Source organism: Embiotoca jacksoni, unplaced genomic scaffold (genome assembly GCF_022577435.1).
Source record: "Embiotoca jacksoni isolate LCO1_2020_lvr unplaced genomic scaffold, fEmbJac1.0.p SCAF_108, whole genome shotgun sequence".
Classification (NCBI taxonomy): domain Eukaryota; kingdom Metazoa; phylum Chordata; class Actinopteri; family Embiotocidae; genus Embiotoca; species Embiotoca jacksoni.
In genome coordinates, this window is record NW_027185239.1 from 196,828 (window position 1) to 218,981 (window position 22,154).

General features: G+C 49.3%; 3 protein-coding genes across 8 annotated transcripts in view; all 3 read right to left on the minus strand.

Annotated features, from left to right (window-relative positions):
• Positions 1–87: 87 nt before the first annotated feature.
• igbp1 (immunoglobulin (CD79A) binding protein 1) lies at positions 88–5,618 on the minus strand. Its single transcript, XM_069177648.1, has 3 exons — positions 4,754–5,618; positions 762–1,094; positions 88–594 (listed from the first exon to the last, which is right to left on the minus strand). Exons 1-3 carry the CDS (start codon positions 5,357–5,359, stop codon positions 328–330), a joined length of 1,206 nt encoding a protein of 401 aa, XP_069033749.1. The 5' UTR covers positions 5,360–5,618; the 3' UTR covers positions 88–327.
• A 1,392-nt stretch (positions 5,619–7,010) lies between these two features.
• LOC138215474 (magnesium transporter protein 1-like) lies at positions 7,011–12,931 on the minus strand. The gene is made up of 10 exons (XM_069177663.1): positions 12,821–12,931; positions 11,060–11,229; positions 10,870–10,987; positions 10,217–10,357; positions 9,999–10,139; positions 9,678–9,767; positions 9,316–9,379; positions 7,819–7,893; positions 7,549–7,639; positions 7,011–7,453 (listed from the first exon to the last, which is right to left on the minus strand). Exons 1-10 carry the CDS (start codon positions 12,902–12,904, stop codon positions 7,438–7,440), a joined length of 990 nt encoding a protein of 329 aa, XP_069033764.1. The 5' UTR covers positions 12,905–12,931; the 3' UTR covers positions 7,011–7,437.
• A 2,681-nt stretch (positions 12,932–15,612) lies between these two features.
• The window catches only part of fbxo38 (F-box protein 38), a 37,433-nt gene continuing 30,891 nt past the window's right edge, over positions 15,613–22,154 (minus strand). For 4 of the 6 annotated variants that reach the window (XM_069177680.1, XM_069177672.1, XM_069177695.1 and 1 more), the window contains 6 exons: positions 19,619–19,721; positions 19,339–19,505; positions 18,718–18,863; positions 18,520–18,623; positions 18,019–18,138; positions 15,613–17,930 (listed from right to left, as the gene is read on the minus strand). In XM_069177680.1, coding sequence (XP_069033781.1) covers positions 17,752–17,930; positions 18,019–18,138; positions 18,520–18,623; positions 18,718–18,863; positions 19,339–19,505; positions 19,619–19,721 — 819 coding nt within the window. In that variant the 3' untranslated portion in view covers positions 15,613–17,751. The remainder of the gene's footprint in view (positions 17,931–18,018; positions 18,139–18,519; positions 18,624–18,717; positions 18,864–19,338; positions 19,506–19,618; positions 19,722–22,154) is intronic. The other 2 variants (XM_069177711.1, XM_069177688.1) reach the window with 1 other exon arrangement.

Here is a 22,154-nt window from a genome sequence, read left to right on the forward strand (position 1 = left end):
CCCAATCATTACACTGCCTCCCTCTCAGTAAAGACCACATCACTTCCTGTTCTGTGGTGACTGTGAGGCAGACAAACAGACGGAGCATCATGGCTGCGGTCCATTCAGCTCAGCCACACTGCACATTTTTATTAACACAGAGACATGGCAGCACACAGTGGACCGAACAGGACCGAACAGAAGAGAGTCCACCTGCAGGTCAACCAGGGAACAGGTGTGACGATGAAGAGAAGGAGGAGGTGGTCCTCTGGGTCCGGGGACCTTCTCAGATGAACAGTTTCAGGATCAGACATGTGAGCGTTCTCCTCCTGGACCGGGCCGGATGGGTCAGCCCATGTTCTGCCGGTTTCCATACCCCCTGCGGTGAGTGTCCTTCCAGTCGTCCCAGTTTCTGACCTTCAGCAGAGACTCCTCATCATCGTTTTCAGCCTTCTTCTCTTTGTCTTCATCCTCCCTGTCTTTGGCGTCCTCGTCCCCAGGGACGGTGCCGGGGACACCCTGGTCCGGCAGGACGCCCCGTCTGCTGTGTTGTTCATACCAGTCATCCACCGTCATGGTGGGCAGGCTGGGGTACCCGGCCCCGAACACCCGGGCCTGTGGACCGAGACCACACATTAAACCAAGGGGACACCAGGGGTCCTAGAGTCCTGGTCTCAGGAGTCCTGTTCTGAGACCAGGAGTTCTACTACTGGTCTCAGAACAGGACTCCTGGTCAGGTAGTCCTGGCCCCAGACCAGAATCGGTGTAGCGTCTGGTCTCACCTGGACTGCCTCCTTGGTGAGGATGAAGGGTTTCATGGGGGTCCTGGTGGTCTGATGTGATCCCCGGTCTGAGCGATGCCCCCCCCCCTCCATGTGCTGGATCAGCTGCAGCTCCTGGTCGATGCTCTGTACCTCCTCCAGACTGACGCTGATCCACCGCCGGATGCTCAGCAGGTAGAAGTCCCGGCTCGCCTCGTCGTCGGCCTGCCCGCTCTCCAGCGCTCTCCGGACTTCCGACAGTCGGGCCTCCAGCTCCTTCTTCTGACGGTACCGCTCAATCTTTGCCTGCCTCTGTGCTGCCATGGCAACCAGGTCTGGTGGGCAGGGAGCCGGCTGAAACCACAAGCAAACATCACAGTTCAGAGGTCACATGATCAAAGGTCACATGATCCACTTAAAAAAACATTTTAATAGACTTTTTTTTTTTATTTCAGTCATAGCAGTTGTGCTGTATTGTGTGTAAAGATATATATCTATATCTATCTATGTACAGTGGTGTGAAAAAGTGGATGAAATATATATATATATACAGTGGGGCAAAAAAGTATTTAGTCAGCCACCAATTGTGCAAGTTCTCCCACTTAAAAAGATGAGAGACGCCTGTAATTTTCATCATAGGTACACTTCAACTATGAGAGACAGAATGGGGGGAAAGAATCCAGGAAATCACATTGTAGGATTTTTAATGAATTAATTGGTAAATTCCTCGGTAAAATAAGTATTTGGTCACCTACAAACAAGCAAGATTTCTGGCTCTCACAGACCTGTAACTTCTTCTTTAAGAGGCTCCTCTGTCCTCCACTCGTTACCTGTATTAATGGCACCTGTTTGAACTTGTTATCAGTATAAAAGACACCTGTCCACAACCTCAAACAGTCACACTCCAAACTCCACTATGGCCAAGACCAAAGAGCTGTCAAAGGACACCAGAAACAAAATTGTAGACCTGCACCAAGCTGGGAAGACTGAATCTGCAATAGGTAAGCAGCTTGGTGTGAAGAAATCAACTGTGGGAGCAATTATTAGAAAATGGAAGACGTACAAGACCACTGATAATCTCCCTCGATCTGGGGCTCCACGCAAGATCTCACTCCGTGGGGCCAAAATGATCACAAGAACGGTGAACAAAAATCCCAGAACCACACGGGGGGATCTGGTTAATGACCTGCAGAGAGCTGGGACCAAAGTAACAAAGGCTACCATCAGTAACACACTACGCCGCCAGGGACTCAAATCCTGCAGTGCCAGACGTGTCCCCCTGCTTCAGCCAGTACATGTCCAGGCCCGTCTGAAGTTTGCTAGAGAGCATTTGGATGATCCAGAAGAGGATTGGGAGAATGTCATATGGTCAGATGAAACCAAAATATAACTTTTTGGTAAAAACTCAACTCGTCGTGTTTGGAGGAGAAAGAATGCCGAGTTGCATCCAAAGAACACCATACCTACTGTGAAGCATGGGGGTGGAAACATCATGCTTTGGGGCTGTTTTTCTGTAAGGGGACCAGGACGACTGATCCGTGTAAAGGAAAGAATGAATGGGGCCATGTATCGTGAGATTTTGAGTGAAAACCTCCTTCCATCAGCGAGGGCATTGAAGATGAAACGTGGCTGGGTCTTTCAGCATGACAATGATCCCAAACACACCGCCCGGGCAACGAAGGAGTGGCTTCGTAAGAAGCATTTCAAGGTCCTGGAGTGGCCGAGCCAGTCTCCAGATCTCAACCCCATAGAAAATCTGTGGAGGGAGTTGAAAGTCCGTGTTGCCCAGCGACAGCCCCAAAACATCACTGCTCTAGAGGAGATCTGCATGGAGGAATGGGCCAAAATACCAGCAACAGGGTGTGAAAAGCTTGTGAAGACTTACAGAAAACGTTTGACCTCTGTCATTGCCAACAAAGGGTATATAACAAAGTATTGAGATGAACTTTTGTTATTGACCAAATACTTATTGTCCACCATAATTTGCAAATATATTCTTTAAAAATCAGACAATGTGATTTTCAGGAATTTTTTTTCTCATTTTGTCTCTCATAGTTGAAGTGTACCTATGATGAAAATTACAGGCGTCTCTCATCTTTTTAAGTGGGAGAACTTGCACAATTGGTGGCTGACTAAATACTTTTTTGCCCCACTGTATACACACACACACACACACACACACACACAGTGGTGTGTCAAAGATAACAAGTAAACACAAAATGCAGTTTTTAAATGAAGGTTTTTATTATTAAGGTATAAAAACAATCCAAACCCACATGGTCCTGTGTGAAAAAGTGTTTGCCCCCTCCTGTTAAAACATAACTTAACTGGTTTATCACACCTGAGTTCAATTTCTCTAGCCACACCCAGGCCTGATTACTGACACACCTGTTCTCAATCAAGAAATCACTTCAATAGGACCTGCCTGACAAAGTGAAGTAGACCAGAAGATCCTCAGAAGATAGACATCATGCTGAGATCCAAAGAAATTCAGGAACAAATGAGAAAGAAAGTAATTGAGATCTATCAGTCTGGAAAAGGTTCTAAAGCCATTTCTAAAGCTTTGGGACTCCAGAGAACCACAGTGAGAACCATTATCCACAAATGGAGAAAACATGGAACAGCGGTGAACCTTCCCAGGAGCGGCCGGCCGACCAAAATTACCCCGAGAGAGCAGCGACGACTCATCTGAGGTCACAAAAGACCCCACGACAACATCCAAAGAACTGCAGGCCTCACTTGCCTCAGTTAAGGTCAGTGTTCATGACTCCACCAGAAGAAAGAGACTCGGCAGAAATGGCTGCATGGCAGAGTTCCAAGACCAAAACCACCGCTGACCAAAAACAACATTAAGGCTCGTCTCATTTTTACCAGAAAACATCTTGATGATCCCCGAGACTTTTGGGAAAATACTCTGTGGACTGACGAGACAAAAGTTGAACTTTTTGGAAGGTGTGTGTCCCGTTACATCTGGCGTAAAAGTAACACCGCATTTCAGAAGAAGAACCTCATACCAACAGTAAAATATGGTGGTGGTAGTGTGATGGTCTGGGGCTGTTTTGCTGCTTCAGGACCTGGAAGACTTGCTGTGATAAATGGAACCATGAATTCTACCGTCTACCAAAACATCCTGAAGGAGAACGTCCGGCCGTCTGTTCGTGACCTCAAGCTGAAGCCAACTTGGGTTCTGCAGCAGGACAATGATCCAAAACACACCAGCAAGTCCACCTCTGAATGGATGAAGAGAAACAAAATGAAGACTTTGGAGTGGCCTCGTCAAAGTCCTGACCTGAATCCTATTGAGATGCTGTGACATGACCTTAAAAAGGAGGTTGGTGCTGGAAAACCCTCCAATGTGGCTGAATTACAACAACTCTGTAAAGATGAGTGGGCCAACATTCATCCACAGCTGGAAAAGACTCATTGGAAGTTATCGCAAACGCTTGATTACAGTTGTTGCTGCTGAGGGTGGTCCAACCAGTTATTAGGTTTAGGGGGCAAACACTTTTTCACACAGGGCCATGTGGGTTTGGATTGTTTTTCTCCCTTAATAATAAAAACCTTCATTTAAAAACTGCATTTTGTGTTTACTAGTGTTATCTTTGACTGATATTTAAATTTATTTGATGATCTGAAACATTTAAGTGACAAACATGCAAAGAAATCAGGAAGGAGGCAAACACTTTTTCACACCACTGTGTGTGTGTCTCATCTATCTATATATCTCGATATTGAACTTCCACAGATGTGATGTGTAAATCAGGCTGCTGCACATGAATCAAGCATCAACAGCAGGCTCTGCCTCCAGGATGAGTCCTCTCATATGATCAGCTGTGATGGAGGGTCTGCAGACGCTGTTGCTCCTTCAGCAGGAACACTGAGCAACTCAGTTCACAGCTGTTGGACTCGACCTGCAGCAGCAGCAGATTATGATGATGATGATGATGATGAAGGTCTTACCTGGCTGTATGTAATGATAATGAAGGTGGTGATGATGATGATGAAGGTCTTACCGGGGCTTCAGACGCTCCGCTCTCCGCCGCTCCGGATCCGTTTCCCGCAGCTGACGGCGGTAGGTCGAACCGGGACATGTTGTAGTCTTTGCAGCGGCGTAAGAAGTCCATGAAGTGGGCCCGGGCCGTCCGGACCGCGTCCAGCCGCCGGTCTCGGCCGCTGAGCTTCAGGGTGAGGGCTCCGCGCAGGGCGGGCAGCAGCAGGTACTTCAGGTCGGCCGTGCTCACCTCCTCCAGCTCCTCGTTCCGGCTGAACAGGTCGAGCTGAGCCACCATCCCGGCCGCCTCCTCCAGCAGGCTCACACCGCGGCGGACTCGGACCTGGACGCTGGTGGAGGACAGCGGCTCCTCGGTGCTGTCCACCTCCTCAAAGATCTTCCAGCCGCGGTCCAGCAACTCGGACAGCTTCGGAGGTCCGGTCTCGGAGTCAGACGGCCCAGTAACGAAGCTGCTGCTCTCAAGGTCCGCCATCTTGTCGTTGTTTCCGGGTTCTTCTTCTTTCAATTTTTGTTGGAGGTTGGCAGCCAGCTTTATCGAACTATTTCCGCCCCCTACTGGACCGGAGTGTGGATCAGAAGCTAAACAGAGAAGCAGCGGCACATACATACACTGCTCCAAAAAATAAAGGGAGCACTTAAACAACACATCCTAGATCTCAATGAATGAAATGTTCCAGTTCAAATCTTGATTCATTACATAGTGGAATGTGTTGAGAACAAAATAACATCAGAATGATCAATGGAAATCAGAATCATTATCCATGGAGGTCTGGATTCAGAATCATACTCCAAATAAAAGTGGAAAAATCAGATCACAGGCTGATCCAACTTCTGTGGAGATTCCTGAAGACAAGTCCAAATGAGTCTCAGTAGTGTGTGTGTCCTCCACGTGCCTGTATCACTCCCTACAACGCCTGGGCATGCTCCTGATGAGACCACGGATGTTCTCCTGAGGGATCTCCTCCTAGACCCGGATCAAAGCATCGGTCCACTCCCGGACAGTCTGCGGTGGACGTGGCGTCGGAGGACGGAACGAGACGCGATGTCCCGGATGTGCCGGATTGGATTCAGGTCTGGGGGACGGGCGGGCCGGTCCGGAGCATCGATGCCTTCATCGTGCAGGAACTGCTGACACACTCCAGCCACATGAGGCCGAGCATTGTCCTGCATCAGAAGAACCCAGGACCCTCTGCACCAGCAGATGGTCTTCAACGGGTCTGAGGATCTCATCCCGGGACCTGATGGCAGTCAGGGTACCTCTGGCTAGCCCACGGAGGGCTGCGCTGCCCTCCGAAGAAACGCCTCCCCAGACCGTCGCTGACCCGCCGCCGACCCGGTCCCGCTGGAGGATGTTGCAGGCAGCAGAACGTTCTCCACGGCGTCTCCAGACTCCGTCACGTCTGTCACATGTGCTCAGTGGGAACCTGCTCTCATCCGTGAAGACCACAGGACGCCGACGGAGAAGCTGCCGATCTCGGTGTTCTCCGGTAAAGTCCGGTCGCCCCGCACGGTGTTGGGCTGTGAGCACAGACCCCACTTGTGGACGTCGGGTCCTCGTACCGCCCTCATGGAGTCTGTTTCTGACAGTTTGAGCAGAAACATGCACATTAGTGGCCTGCTGGAGGTCATTTTGTAGGGCTCTGGCAGCGCTCCTCCTGCTCCTCCTTGCACAAAGGAGCAGATAGCGGTCCCGCTGCTGGGTTGTTGTCCTCCTACGGCCCCCTCCACGTCTCCTGGTGGACCGGCCCGTCTCCCGGTATGTCCTCCGTCCTCTTGACACTGTGCTGACAGACACAGCAAACCTTCTTGCCACAGCGTGCATTGATGTGCCATCCTGGATGAGCTGCACTACCTGAACAACTTCTGTGGGTTGGAGACACCTCATGCTCCCTCTAGTGGTGAGGACACTGGCAAAATGCAAAAGGGACAACAATCATCCAGAAAGGACGAGGACAGAGAAACGGTCTGTGGTCACCACCTGCAGAACCGTTCCTTTATAGGGTTGTCTTGATAATTGCCTCATTTCCACCTGTTTGTTCCATTTGTACAACAGCAGGTGAAACTGATCCTCAATCAGTGTTGATCCAAACTGGACACGTTGATTTCACAGAAGTGGGATTGATTGGAGTTACATTGAGGTGTTTAAGTGGTCCCTTTAGTTTTTGGAGCAGTGTATAAATATTTATCTATATATATATATATATGTATATATAGGTATAGATATGTGTATACACAGAGTAGAAAGACGGAGGACAGGACGTGTTAGAAGACATTTATTGAAGGTGTGTGCTGCTCATCGCTGATAAAGTGTGTCAATCACAAACTGTACATGGTCTTTTCAAAATAAAAGCCTGGAAACCTGAGATAACTTTTACCGTGTTCACCCCACACACACACAAATAAAGAAACAGAAAGATGTGAACAGAGAAAGTCCCGTCCGTGAGGTTCCGGTGGTTCTGACCCGTTAAACTCGGGCTGATATTTGTGTCCAGGTCAAATGAACCTCTGATAGTTGAGATGAACGACATCCTGCAGAGGCTTTGGAAAGGCACTGTGTGTGTGTGTGTGTGTGTGTGTGTATGTGTGTGTCTATATTTGTGGACAGATCATGGCTGGACAGGCCGTTGCCATGGACACACCATCCTCTGGAGAACTTCATCTCCATGCTGGCGGACCTCATCAGCTTCAACTCATCAGGAAGCTGCAAGACAGAGGGCAAGACTGTCAGCCAATAGCAGACAAGAACCGTCTCAGCCAATCACAGTAGGCCAAACGTCAACATCTGTCTGTCTCTACCTGTATGGGTATCCATGGTACTTTGCTCTGAAGATGGACAGCAGCCAGCTGAAGAAAAGAACCACCAGACCGATACCTGCAACACACATGACTGACACACACACACACACACACACACACACACACACACACACACACACTGTTGTTTTCCTCCTGTCTGTCAGAGTATTTTAAATGTTCATATTCTCCCAGGGTGCTCCAGATGTTCTGTATGAGCTGTTGTGTCTCAATTTACAGTCTGTTTGTGTGTGTGTGTGTGTGAGTTCATACTCTTCCTCTTTCCAATGTCCATGTCAGAGGTAGCAGCCTCGCACAGCAGCACTATTCCCATGGTAACAGCAGCATCTGTCAGTCAGGTCAAGGGTCAGAACATGATTTCAATCTGAACCACGATGAAGAGGAGAGTGTGTTTATAAATGATGAAGAGGAGAGTGTGTTTTATAAACGACGAAGAGGAGAGTGTGTTTATAAACGATGAAGAGGAGAGTGTGTTTATAAACGATGAAGAGGAGAGTGTGTTTATAAACGATGAAGAGGAGAGTGTGTTTATAAACGATGAAGAGGAGTGTGTTTATAAACGATGAAGAGGAGAGTGTGTTTATAAACGATGAAGAGGAGTGTGTTTTATAAACGATGAAGAGTGTGTGTTTATAAACGATGAAGAGTGTTTTATAAACGATGAAGAGGAGAGTGTTTTATAAACGACGAAGAGGAGAGTGTGTTTATAAACGACGAAGAGGAGTGTGTTTTATAAACGATGAAGAGGAGAGTGTGTTTATAAACGATGAAGAGGAGAGTGTGTTTATAAACGATGAAGAGGAGAGTGTTTTATAAACGATGAAGAGGAGAGTGTGTTTATAAACGATGAAGAGGAGAGTGTGTTTATAAACGATGAAGAGGAGAGTGTTTTATGCTCTGACTGAGCCGACAGGTGTGTTGTGTGTAGAACAGCTGTAGAGACCAGACAGGTGTGTTGTGTGTAGAACAGCTGTAGAGACCAGACAGGTGTGTTGTGTGTAGAACAGCTGTAGAGACCAGACAGGTGTGTTGTGTGTAGAACAGCTGTAGAGACCAGACAGGTGTGTTGTGTGTAGAACAGCTGTAGAGACCAGACAGGTGTGTTGTGTGTAGAACAGCTGTAGAGACCAGACAGGTGTGTTGTGTGTAGAACAGCTGTAGAGACCAGACAGGTGTGTTGTGTGTAGAACAGCTGTAGAGACCAGACAGGTGTGTTGTGTGTAGAACAGCTGTAGAGACCAGACAGGTGTGTTGTGTGTAGAACAGCTGTAGAGACCAGACAGGTGTGTTGTGTGTAGAGCAGCTGTAGAGACCAGACAGGTATGTTGTGTGTAGAACAGCTGTAGAGACCAGACAGGTGTGTTGTGTGTAGAACAGCTGTAGAGACCAGACAGGTATGTTGTGTGTAGAACAGCTGTAGAGACCAGACAGGTGTGTTGTGTGTAGAACAGCTGTAGAGACCAGACAGGTGTGTTGTGTGTAGAACAGCTGTAGAGACCAGACAGGTATGTTGTGTGTAGAACAGCTGTAGAGACCAGACAGGTGTGTTGTGTGTAGAACAGCTGTAGAGACCAGACAGGTGTTCATGTGTCTCAACGGTTTACAAGCTCAGGTTTTTCCTGTTAATCTGCACATTTTACCCCACAGCTAACAGAGCTAACGGAGCTAACAGAGCTAGTAGTGTTCCTGGTGTGGTGTTCAGTGTGTTTGGACCTTAACAGTGTGAGTGTGTGTCCAGCTGAAGGATACTGAAGATCAGGATGATGTGCGTCTCTGCCACGAACTGGGCCTGGCTGCTGCCGTGGATGTAACTCTGAAATCACAGTTACACCTCTTAGTTCACAGCATTGATCGGCTCAAATATAAGAACACAAGAACGTAGAACCACCGTCAACACAACATACTGCAGACTGAGGGGAATGTTAAGACTGAAGACTCTTTCCCGTTAGGACTGAGGACTCTGTCCCTTTAAGACTGGGGACTGATAGTGTCTCAGAAGGTGATCCAGCAGGATACCATAAATGTAAATGTGTACCATAAATATGATATCATATCTTTATTGGGGCTGATGTGGGACTCAGGAGGTGTTGTGCATTGTGTGCGTGTCTTACAACTTGTCCTGTGCTGGGGTTCTTGTGTGCATATGGGGGTCCTCTGATGTGGTTCCACATCTGGCCTGAAGTCATGATCAGCACAAAGCACTGAAACACACAGAAACACACACACGTGGGTGCTTCATGGGAGGCTGAACGCAGCGAGAGAGAAGCTAACAGAACCGACACCAATGAGGTTCTAGAGGAGAACTGACTACTGTGCAGCACATGCAGGCTTAAATGTGTGTGTGTGTGTGTGTGTGTGTGTGTGTGTGTGTGTGTGTGTGTGTGTGTGTGTGTGTGTGTGTGTGTGTGTGTGTGTGTGTGTGTGTGTGTTACCAGTGCAGAGAAGGCCCACACGTTGTTGTTGAACAGGAACTCCAGGTTGTGTCTCCGTAGATACGCTAGTCCTCCGATCATGGCCAGCAGGAAGCCGAGCAGCAGAGGTCCTGCATAGTTGGGAGGTCGAATGACACGGATCTGAAACAGACCGGCCGTCATCATCGGAGGCTCCACTACATCATTGATTACATCACAGCCGACACGGCGACCCGTACCTGAACATCGGTCCGGTCTGCCACCCATCGAGCCAGCTGCTCCGCTGCGAAGCCTCGGACCTGCAGCTCGTAGGTGTCCGACCTGCGAGGTTTCCCTTTGGACGGGAAGTGGAGGAAGGTCGGAGCAGAATTCATATTGAGCTGCAGACACAAGAACACAGGACATGAGCAGAACTCCACCCGTGTTACACAAACTGGTCTCTGAGTTCCCTGCGGTGGACACGCGTCCTCTGACAGGAAGTGGTTCTGTGTGTATGTAGGAGCGAATCTCTGTATTCACACATCCAGTTATGAAGTAAAAACATCTAAAGACGAAGAAAAGAATGAAACAGATTCTCCTCCATTGTGTTGCTTTTGGTCACAGACTGCAGAACTTTGCTTCTTATTGGGTCACAGAAAGATGTAGAGTTGGACATAGTGGGCGGGGCCTACACTGATGGAGGAGACAGGAGTTTCCTATTGGTGGGTTGGACATGGATCTGTACACACTTCACCGACAGTCATGAATAAACCCTAACCCTTTGGACCGTTTTCAGGAAAATATTAATTTAAAATCATCATATTCTCTTTTTATTTACATTTTAAACCGTTTCAGACACTGTAGATCTGTGGTACAACAAAATCAGACCCCCTCGGATCCCCCTCTGTCTCACCATCTGGAAGACGTCCGATCCTTCATCGAAGTCGACCGAGGCGAAGAACACTCTGTTGGTGAAGGCGGAGGAGTAGCGCCAGGAGTTCGCCAGAACTTGGAACTCCTCATCAGCTTGTCTGCAAACAGAAGATACAGCTGATCACTTAGAATCAGCTGCAGCAGGTGTTTCCATGGTTACCATCTCTCACCTGCACACCCCGCACTGTCTCTGAGGCTGCAGCGCCGTGAACATGATGACCACCGAGTAGTTCCTGGGAGGAGCCTTCACGAACCGCCGGAACTTATCTCCATTCATTCTGATGACGGAACGCTTGGAGGCCCAGTCCATCATCTGGGAGACCTTCTCCGACAGCAGGGTCTGAACACACAGGAAGTACACCAGTGAGAGCAGGGTCTGGACCACAGACTGGATATAAAACCACAGACTGGATATAAAACTACAGACTGGATATAAAACTACAGACTGGATATAAAAGAGTTCGTAGCTTCAGGTCTGTAAAATAGTTCTGATCCAGAAGTGTCTTCCGCTGCAATACCAGCGAGTGCCACTAGAGGTCGGCTCCAAAAAGCCTCCGGCTCCATAGACTCCCATTCAACTTCTCTCATCAAATCCAAAGTGAATAAAATGTGTCCATCAGTTATCTCGGTGTTGTTAGCTAAAGTCACTCCTTCTTATTAGTTTTCTGGAGGTCCATCTGAAAATAATCCCTCATTCATTAGAAAAGAAGATTCAAGAAGACCTGTTTTTGGGGGCGTGTCTGTTTGATTGACAGGCCTGTGGTGCAGTCAGGTTACAGCTATCGGTGGGCGGGACGTAGTATCCTCAGGTTTCCGATCAGATCGGTCAGATCCACCTCTGGCTCCTCCCCCAGCTCATCCAAATATGGTCACCTGGATCGGTGTGTTCCAGATGTTCTACCTGTGTTCCAGATGTTGTACTTGTGTTCCAGATGTTCTGCTTGTGTTCCAGATGTTCTACCTGTGTTCCAGATTATGTTCTGCTTGTGTTCCAGATGTTCTACCTGTGTTCCAGATGATGTTGTACTTGTGTTCCAGATGTTCTGCTTGTGTTCCAGATGATGTTGTACTTGTGTTCCAGATGATGTTCTACCTGTGTTCCAGATGATGTTGTACTTGTGTTCCAGATGATGTTCTACCTGTGTTCCAGATGATGTTGTACTTGTGTTCCAGATGATGTTGTACTTGTGTTCCAGATGATGTTCTACCTGTATTCCAGATGATGTTCTACCTGTGTTCCAGATGATGTTCTACCTGTGTTCCAGATGATGTTCTACTTGTGTTCCAGATGTTCTGCTTGTGTTCCAGATGTTCTAACAGTACCAGGATGAAGCACTCAGATCACTCCAAAGAAGAAGTGTGAAACTCTGGATACTTTCCACCCTAAACGCCATCTTGACGAGTGGGGGGGCCACCAACATAAAGGATTTTCAAATTAAAAGCATGTGAGGAAGCTGCAGCTGTTCCTGAACACGTGTCTCTTTTCCACTGCTGCTGCTGGACAGAAGAATCAATGTGTTTACTGAGTGTTAAACAGAGGACACAAAAACACACTGATTTCTGGGTAAAATAATTAAAGCTGCAGATATTTTGGAGGGTGACGTGTTCACATGATGAGGTCATTTCCTGTCAGGTATGTGGTATGTCATTTATGTTGTACGACATGTATGTTGTATGGCATCTGGAACACAGCAAAGGTTTACTGAAGGTTAACAGAAGGTTAGTTGTAATAGTACGTTAGCAGAGGTAAATTAGTTAAACCAGTGTAACCTGTTGACAATCATCAGGTTAACTAGTTCCCATGACTACAATGCCTACCGGTGTGTTAGCGTCTGCTAGCTGCCGACAGCAACAATCTTACGACACACAACTCGGAAAAAGTCCCAGAAAGTACGGCTGAAGTTCGTGAACTTTGTTGGCGGGAAGTTTACCTCTTTCTTCTTCTGGGCGTCGGCGACTTCATGGAGAAACAAGCCGAGAAGAAGCAGCAGCGCCACGGAAACTCTACCAACCATTCTGACACGCGCTCGAGCACGCGACAGTCTTCTGTCAGCTTCCCATTGGTCTGCTCTCCGCCAACCAGAAGACAGCTGCCGCTCCTTGCTTCCGGTTCTACTACTTCGTCCCATTAATTTTAGGCATGCGGCAGAGCTCACTGCTGCCCTCCGCAGGCGGCAGGCTGTCCCACAGACATTCATACATATATACGCTCACCAGCCACTTTATTAGGTACACCTTGCTGGTACCGATGGACCCTTTTGCCTTCAGAACTGCTTTAATTCTTAATTCTTGGTGTCGTAGATTCAACGAGCTGCTGGAAACATTCCTCAGAGGTTTCGCTCCATATTCACATGATGACATCACAGTTGCTGCAGATTTATCAGCTGCACATCCGTGATGTGAATCTCCCGTTGCACCACATCCCAAAGCTTCTATTAGATGGAGATGTGGTGACCGTGGAGGCCGTTGGAGTCCAGTGAACTCATCGTCATGTTCCAGAAACCAGTTTGAGATGATTTGATCTTTGTGACGTGGTGCGTTGTCCTGCTGGAAGCAGCCATCAGGAGACGGTCCACTGAGGACATAAAGGGACGGACACGGTCAGCAGCAATACTCGGGTATGCTGTGGTGTTTACATGATGCCCAGCTGGTACGAAGGACCCAAAGTGGGACAAGAAAATATCAACCACCACCACCATCACCATCATCACACCACCACCATATCACCATCACCATCATCACCACCACCACCACCACACCACCAACACACCATCATCATCACCACCAACACCACCACCACATCACCATCACACCACACCACCCCACACCACCATCACACCACCACCACCACCATCACCACCACCATTACCGGTGTGAATCCAGCCTCAGTTTGCTGTTGTTAGCTGACAGAAGGACCCGGTGGTCTTCTGCTGCTGGAGTCCGTCTGCTTCAAGCTTCCAGGTGTTGTTCAGATCTTCTCGGTTGGAAAGAGTGCTTATTGGAGTTACTGTTTCCTTTCTATCATCTCCAACCAGTCTGGCTGACCTCCTCTGACCTCTGACCTCTGGCATCAACGAGGCATCAGAGAACTGCAGCTCCCTGGATATGTTCTCTTTGTCGGACCGTTCTGTGTAAAGCTAGAGATGGTTGTTGGTGAAAATCCCAGTAGATCATCAGTTAGTGAATACTCAGACCAGCCCGTCTGGCTCCAACAACCTGCCACCTTCAAATCACTGAAATCACCTTTCTTCCTGTTCTGATGCTCCGTTTGAACTTCAGCAGCTCGTCTTCATTGTGTCTACATGCCTCAATGCATTGAGCTGCTGCCATGTGATTGGCTCATTACATATTGCTGTTAACGAGCAGTTGAACAGGTGTACCTAACAAAGTGGCCGGTGGGTGCATATCTGGTATGTCCTGCAGGGCAGAGGAGGGGGGACATTAGACCGTTACCAAGGAGACAGAGATCGCTGAAGGACCGTCATGTCCTGATGTCTTGGGGACATGTCCAACAGAAGCAGAGCAGGTCTGAACTAATTAACTCCTGTCAGAAGAACAGAGAAAGTGAAGTGTTGAAACAAACCAGGATCCTTCCAAGAGAAAGATGTTTCTTTTCAACTTAAATAGCCAGTTATTAATATTATTCTTCATTTACATGTTTTGCAGCTTTATATTCTGAAACAAGGAAGTCTTTGAATAAAATGGGTTGTGATCAAAATGAAACAAAGTGCTTCTGGCTGTTCACACGAAGCTTTGAATTACAAATAAATGTTCAACTGACATCGCAGAAAATTTCGAGATATATATTCATCCAAAATATGAATATGCCGTACATCAGCCAGCCCTGCTGGAAGGAAGCATTAATGCTGAATGATATATTCAGGTTTTGGAGCAACATATGCTGCCATCCAGACAACGTCTCTTTCAGGGAAGGTCTTGTTTATTTCAGCAGAACAACGTCCAACCACATTCTGCACGTATTCCAACAGCATGGTTCTCTAGTAGAAGAGTCCGCTGATAAACTGGCCTCCTGCAGTCCAGACCTGTCAATCATTGAAAACATCTGGAGCATCAGGACATGAACAATACAACAAAGGAGACCCTGAACTGTTGAGCAGCTGAAATCATCTATCAGGCAAGAATGGGACCACATTTCACTTTCAAAACTCCAGAAACTGGTCTCCTCAGTTCCCCAACATTTCCAAAGTGTTGTTAAAAGAAGAGTTGATGCAGCTCAGTGGTGAACATGATCCTGGAACAACTTATAGAGACGTGTTGCTGACATCAACCACCGTGCATATGTGTGAGTATGTGTGTGAGTATGCGTGTGAGTATGTGTGTGTATGTGTGAGTATGTGTATGTGTGAGTATGTGTATGTGAGTATGTGTGAGTATGTGTGTATGTGTGAGTATGTGTGTATGTGTATGTGTGTGAGTATGTGTGTATGTGTATGTGTGTGAGTATGTGTATGTGTGAGTATGTGTATGTGTGAGTACGTGTATGTGTGAGTATGTGAGTATGTGTGAGTATGTGTGAGTATGTATGTGTGAGTATGTGTGTATGTGTGAGTATGTGTGTGAGTATGTGTAAGTATGTGAGTATGTGTGAGTATGTGTGTGCGTGAAGATGGGACTTGGTGAACAATATAAGAAGCTGTTGAGCACATTAAAGAAGAAGCAGTATGTAGTCTGCATCGGGCAGTGAACAGAAAGAACAAGGAAGGAACAGAACTCTCCTCTTTTACTCGTGTCAGTACAAACATACAAACATTCAGAAAGTTCATTCATCACCAACGTCCACTGTGAGCGATCTCAGTCCTCCAGAACCCACCGGGCCACCGACAGAACCAGGAGACGGACCGTCCTTACACAGGAACAACGGTCCTGCCTGAGTCTGCTGAGTCAGAATCAGCTCCGTGAGTCTCTGATGTCCAGGAGGACGGACTGCCGCAGACCCTCGGAGAACCCACATGAACCCAACGGGAACGATCCAATCAAAAGAACGGAGTCAGAGCGGATCGGCTGGAGCAGAGCAGCTGATGGAGGTCACTACATCATTGATGAAGATCCATCAATTGAGGGGTGGGGCTTTCCTTATCGAGCTGCTGGGGAGGGGTGGGGGGAACAGAGACAGAGACAGGGAGGTGGGTGAAGACGGAGACAGGGAGATGGGAGGAGACAGAGACAGGGGGGTGGGTGGAGACAGAGAGAGAGGTGGGGGGGAGAAAGAGACGGAGATGGAAGGAGACGGAGACAGGGAGGTGGGTGGAGACAGAGACAGGGAGATGGGAGGAGACGGAGACAGGGAAGTGGGAGGAGACAGAGACAGAGAGGTGGGTGAAGACGGAGACAGGGAGATGGGAGGAGACAGAGACAGGGGGGTGGGTGGAGACAGAGAGAGAGGTGGGGGGGAGAAAGAGACGGAGGTGGAAGGAGACAGAGACAGGGAGGTGGGAGGAGACAGAGACAGGGAGGTGGGAGGAGACGGAGACAGGGAAGTGGAAGGAGACGGAGACAGGGAGGTGGGTGGAGACGGAGACAGGGAGGTGGGAGGAGACGGAGACAGGGAAGTGGGAGGAGACTGAGACAGGGAGGTGGGTGGAGAAAGAGACGGGGAGATAGGTGGAGACAGAGACAGGGAGGTGAGTAGAGAAAGAGACAGAGGTGGGTGGAGAAAGAGACAGAGGTGGGTGGAGAAAGAGACAGGGAGGTGGGAGGTGACGGAGACAGAGAGGTGGGTGGAGACAGAGACAGGGAGGTAGGTGGAGACAGAGACAGGGAGGTGAGTGGAGAAAGAGACAGAGGTGGGTGGAGACAGAGACAGGGAGGTGGGTGGAGACAGAGACAGGGAGGTAGGTGGAGACAGAGACAGGGAAGTGAGTGGAGACAGAGACAGGGAGGTGAGTGGAGACAGAGACAGGGAGGTGGGTGGAGACAGAGACAGGGAGGTGGGAGGAGACGGAGACAGGGAGGTGGGAGGAGACGGAGACAGGGAAGTGGGAGGAGACGGAGACAGGGAGGTGGGTGGAGAAAGAGACAGGGAGATAGGTGGAGACAGAGACAGGGAGGTGAGTGGAGAAAGAGACAGAGATGGGTGGAGAAAGAGACAGGGAGGTGGGAGGAGACGGAGACAGAGAGGTGGGTGGAGACAGAGACAGGGAGGTGGGTGGAGACAGAGACAGGGAGGTGAGTGGAGAAAGAGACAGGGAGGTAGGTGGAGACAGAGACAGGGAGGTGAGTGGAGACAGACAGGAAGGTGAGTGGAGAAAGAGAGAGAGGTGGGTGGAGAAAGAGACAGGGAGGTGAAAGGAGACAGACAGAGAGGTGGGTGGAGAAAGAGACAGGGAGGTGGGTGGAGACAGAGACAGGGAGGTGGGAGGAGACGGAGACAGAGAGGTGGGTGAAGACAGAGACAGGGAGGTGGGTGGACAAAGAGACAGGGAGGTAGGTGGAGACAGAGACAGGGAGGTGAGTGGAGAAAGAGAGAGAGGTGGGTGGAGAAAGAGACAGGGAGGTGGAAGGAGACAGACAGAGAGGTGGGTGGAGAAAGAGACAGGGAGGTGGGAGGAGACGGAGACAGGGAGGTGGGTGGATAGACAGGTGGGTGGAGTCATTCCTTCTCAGTGACGTTCTCTGGAGGCCACTCTGCAGAAGTCCACCCCAGCTATCCAGGTGAGGTTTCCTAGCGCCCCCCAGTGGGCATGTTCCAGGCTGACCTGCAGCCTGCACAGCGAGAAGTCCGGTTCAGAGCGGTCTGGTCCGGTTGAGAGCGAGGTCCGGTCCGGTTCAGAGCGGTCTGGTCCTGTTCAGAGCGAGGTCCGGTCCAGTTCAGAGCGGTCCGATCCACCCGGAGGTGTCTCTGCTAGATGTAGTCGTCGTCCACAGGCTCTCCCGGCGTGTCACAGTGATGCAGGAACAGAACCACCACCCTCTGGAACACTCCTCTCCTGCTCTGCCGGCGCTCTGAGATCTCCTCCCCGATGGTCTCCATGCAGATGTCCGCTGACAGCTGTCCTTTGCGCCGCGGGGCGTAGATGGTGGCTAACGAGAGACGGAGAGAAGACGTGTTAGAGGACAGCCGGATGCAGCCGTGCAGCAGCAGTGCATTTAGAGAGCAGAAACCGCTCACACTCACTGCTCTCATCGTCCTCAAAGTCGTAGCGGGCGTAGCTGTTGGGGTCCGCAGCTCTCAGAGTCCGCAGCCAGGGGAAGTCTGTCACCATGCTGTAGGGGGCGCCATCCACCACACCTGGGACACAGCAGGGAAGGATGGAGGAGAACTGTAGGGCAGCAGCATGTGTGTGAATGTGTGTGTGTGTGTGTGTGTGTGTGTGTGTGTGTGTGCGTTTGTGTGTGTGCGTCTGTGTGACTGTTTGTGCGATTGTGTTTGTGTGCGTCTGCGTGTGTGTCTGTGTGTGTGTGACTGTGACTGTGTGTGTGTGTGTGTGTGTGTGTGTGTGTATGTGTGTGTGTGTGAGACTGTGCGTCTACGTGTGACTGTGTGTGTGTGTGTGTGTGTGAGCGTTTGTGTGTGTGCGTCTGTGTGTGACTGTTTGTGCGATTGTGTTTGTGTGCGTCTGTGTGTGTGTGTGTGTGTGTGTGTGTGTGTGTGTGTGTGTGTCTACATTACCCTCCAGAGTGTAGATGTCCCTCCCCCAGGGGTATCTGGGATACTTCCTCACATCCTCCTCCGTCCTGGTGGCTTCTGGGAAGAACTCGTACTTGATCAACTCTCTGAGACACAAACAACCAAACAACCCCCTCAGCATGTTGCGTTGGCGGTTGTGTGCGTGTTGCGTGTTGCTTCTTGCGTGTTGTGTCCACTCACTGGCTGATGTTAGCGATGGTGTCCATCCAGCTGCGGATGCGAACTTTGTTGCGAATATTTGGAGGGTTGCTGAACTCGTGTACGACAGAGATATGATACGGATATGGACCCTGGAAGAGACGGCGCTCCAACGCCACCGAGTCAATCTGTGGATACAGGGACACAGTCCTCATGAGGACAGACACGGGGACACAGTCCTCATGAGGACACATTCATTGAACATCTGGTTTTTCGATCACCTGTAGACTCACACACACACACACACACACACACACACACACACACACGCACACACACACACACACACACACACACACACACACAATGATGGTTGATGCTGATCACATGACTTTGTTGACCCTACAGGTGTATTAAGGTGACCCCCATGTTCTCGTGTGTTGGATCAGCTGTCCCACACAGGGACGCCTCTAATTGGTGGACATGACGTCTGCAGCAGACAGTCACGTGTGTGTAGTATGTTGTAGGTCATGATCTATGAATCCAGTGTTTAACCCTCACTGTCTCCTGCACATGCTCAGTAGAGTTTCTGCTCAGCCCACATACAGGATACGGTTGGTAGGAACACAGATGACATCACAGATGACATCACAGAGGACTGACCTGGTGCATCGGGCGCATGTAGATGATGCGGTTCCTCTCAGGAGGCATCCTCAGAATCTGATCCAGGACCTGCTCCATGTCCAGCTTCTTACACTGAGCATAGTCAAAGCGGTTCACGATAGGGGCGCTGTCCACTCGCAGCTGCTTCAGCACTCGACATCTGGTGGCTGCAGGGACGGGAGGACACGTCACAGGACAACTGAAGCAGAGCACGGCACACGTATTCATGTATGACCGTACACACAGCTGTCTCTGTCTGACAGGGGGACAGGTCTGTTACCGTGGATGAACATCATCTTGGGACAGTCCCTGAGCACCAGGTCGGTGATGCCACAGTTGGTCAGAGTGACGCCCACCAGGTTCTTACTCTTCACACACAGGACCTGCAGCACACAAGGAGGACACACCTGTACAGGTGAGCTGCAACACTGGAAGTGGGGTTGTGTGTGTGTGTAGGTTGTGTGTGTGAGAAGGTTGTGTGTGTGTGTGTGTAGGTTGTGTGTGTGTGAGTAGGTTGTGTGTAGGTTTTGTGTGTGTGTGTGTGTGTGTGTGTGTGTGTGTGTGTGTGTGTGTGTGTATAGGTTGTGTGAGAGAAGGTTGTGTGTGTGTGTGTAGGTTGTGTGTGAGAAAGTTATGTGTGTGTGTGTAGGTTGTGTGTGTGAGAAGGTTATGTGTGTGTGTAGGTTGCGTGTGTGAGAAGGTTGTATGTGTGTGTAGGTTGTGTGTGAGAAGGTTGCGTGTGTGTAGGTTGCGTGTGTGAGAAGGTTGCGTGTGTGTAGGTTGCGTGTGTGTAGGTTGTGTGTGAGAAGGTTGTGTGTGTGAGAAGGTTGTATGTGTGTGTAGGTTGTGTGTGTGAGAAGGTTGTATGTGTGTGTAGGTTGTGTGTGTGAGAAGGTTGCGTGTGTGTAGGTTGTGTGTGTGTAGGTTGTGTGTGAGAAGGTTGCGTGTGTGTAGGTTGTGTGTGTGTGTGTGTTTGTGAGAAGGTTGTGTTTGTGTAGGTTGCGTGTGTGAGAAGGTTGCGTGTGTGTAGGTTGTGTGTGTGAGAAGGTTGCGTGTGTGTAGGTTGTGTGTGTGTAGGTTGTGTGTGTGAGAAGGCTGCGTGTGTGTAGGTTGTGTGTGTGAGTAGGTTGTGTGTAGGTTTTGTGTGTGTGTGTGAGTAGGTTGTGTGTAGGTTTTGTGTGTGTGTGTGTGTAGGTTTTGTGTGTGTGTGTGTGTGTGTGTGTGTGTGTATAGGTTGTGTGAGAGAAGGTTGTGTGTGTGTGTGTAGGTTGTGTGTGAGAAAGTTATGTGTGTGTGTGTGTAGGTTGTGTGTGTGAGAAGGTTATGTGTGTGTGTAGGTTGCGTGTGTGAGAAGGTTGCGTGTGTGTAGGTTGTGTGTGAGAAGGTTGCGTGTGTGTAGGTTGTGTGTGTGTGTGTGTGTTTGTGAGAAGGTTGTGTTTGTGTAGGTTGCGTGTGTGAGAAGGTTGTGTGTGTGTAGGTTGTGTGTGAGAAGGTTATGTGTGTGTGTAGGTTGCGTGTGTGTGTAGGTTGCGTGTGTGAGAAGGTTGTGTGTGTGTGTAGGTTGCGTGTGAGAAGGTTGTGTGTGTGTGTAGGTTGCGTGTGTGTGTAGGTTGCGTGTGTGAGAAGGTTGCGTGTGTGTGTCGGTTGCGTGTGTGAGAAGGTTGTGTGTGTGTAGGTTGTGTGTGTGTAGGTTGTGTGTGTGTAGGTTGCATGTGTGAGAAGGTTGTGTGTGTGTAGGTTGTGTGTGTGTGTGTGTTTGTGAGAAGGTTGTGTTTGTGTAGGTTGTGTGTGAGAAGGTTGCGTGTGTGAGAAGGTTGTGTGTGTGTGTGTGTGTTTGTGAGAAGGTTGTGTTTGTGTAGGTTGCGTGTGTGAGAAGGTTGTGTGTGTGTAGGTTGTGTGTGAGAAGGTTGTGTGTGTGTAGGTTGTGTGTGTGTAGGTTGCGTGTGTGAGAAGGTTGCGTGTGTGTGTCGGTTGCGTGTGTGAGAAGGTTGTGTGTGTGTAGGTTGTGTGTGTGTAGGTTGTGTGTGTGTAGGTTGCATGTGTGAGAAGGTTGTGTGTGTGTAGGTTGTGTGTGAGAAGGTTGTGTGTGTGTAGGTTGTGTGTGTGTAGGTTGTGTGTGAGAAGGTTGTGTGTGTGTGAAGGTTGTGTGTGTGGAGGTTGTGTGTGTGTAGGTTGTGTGTGTGAGAAGGTTGCGTGTGTGTAGGTTGTGTGTGTGTAGGTTGCGTGTGTGAGAAGGTTGTGTGTGTGTAGGTTGTGTGTGTGAGAAGGTTGCGTGTGTGTAGGTTGCGTGTGTGTAGGTTGTGTGTGTGTAGGTTGCGTGTGTGTAGGTTGTGTGTGTGTAGGTTGCGTGTGTGTAGGTTGCGTGTGTGAGAAGGTTGCGTGTGTGTAGGTTGTGTGTGTGAGAAGGTTGTGTGTGTGTAGGTTGTGTGTGTGAGAAGGTTGCGTGTGTGTAGGTTGCGTGTGTGTAGGTTGCGTGTGTGTAGGTTGTGTGTGTGTAGGTTGTGTGTGTGTAGGTTGCGTGTGTGTAGGTTGCGTGTGTGAGAAGGTTGCGTGTGTGTAGGTTGTGTGTGTGTAGGTTGTGTGTGTGAGAAGGTTGCGTGTGTGTAGGTTGTGTGTGAGAAGGTTGTGTGTGTGGAGGTTGCGTGTGTGAGAAGGTTGTATGTGTGTGTAGGTTGCGTGTGTGAGAAGGTTGCGTGTGTGTAGGTTGTGTGTGTGTAGGTTGCGTGTGTGTAGGTTGTGTGTGTGAGAAGGTTGCGTGTGTGGAGGTTGTGTGTGTGTGTGTAGGTTGCGTGTGTGAGAAGGTTGCGTGTGTGTAG

Coding starts and splice junctions, on each gene's coding strand:
- LOC138215474 (XM_069177663.1), bottom strand. CDS start 12,904: ATGGTTGGTAGAGTTTCCGTGGCGCTGCTGCTTCTTCTCGGCTTGTTT. Junction 10,358..10,869: donor GATCGGACGTCTTCCAGATG/GTGAGACAGAGG, acceptor TTGTGTCTGCAG/CTCAATATGAATTCTGCTCC. Junction 9,380..9,677: donor ACCCCAGCACAGGACAAGTT/GTAAGACACGCA, acceptor CTGTGATTTCAG/AGTTACATCCACGGCAGCAG.
- igbp1 (XM_069177648.1), bottom strand. CDS start 5,359: ATGTATGTGCCGCTGCTTCTCTGTTTAGCTTCTGATCCACACTCCGGT. Junction 1,095..4,753: donor GCGGAGCGTCTGAAGCCCCG/GTAAGACCTTCA, acceptor TTGTGGTTTCAG/CCGGCTCCCTGCCCACCAGA. Junction 595..761: donor TCACCAAGGAGGCAGTCCAG/GTGAGACCAGAC, acceptor CTCGGTCCACAG/GCCCGGGTGTTCGGGGCCGG.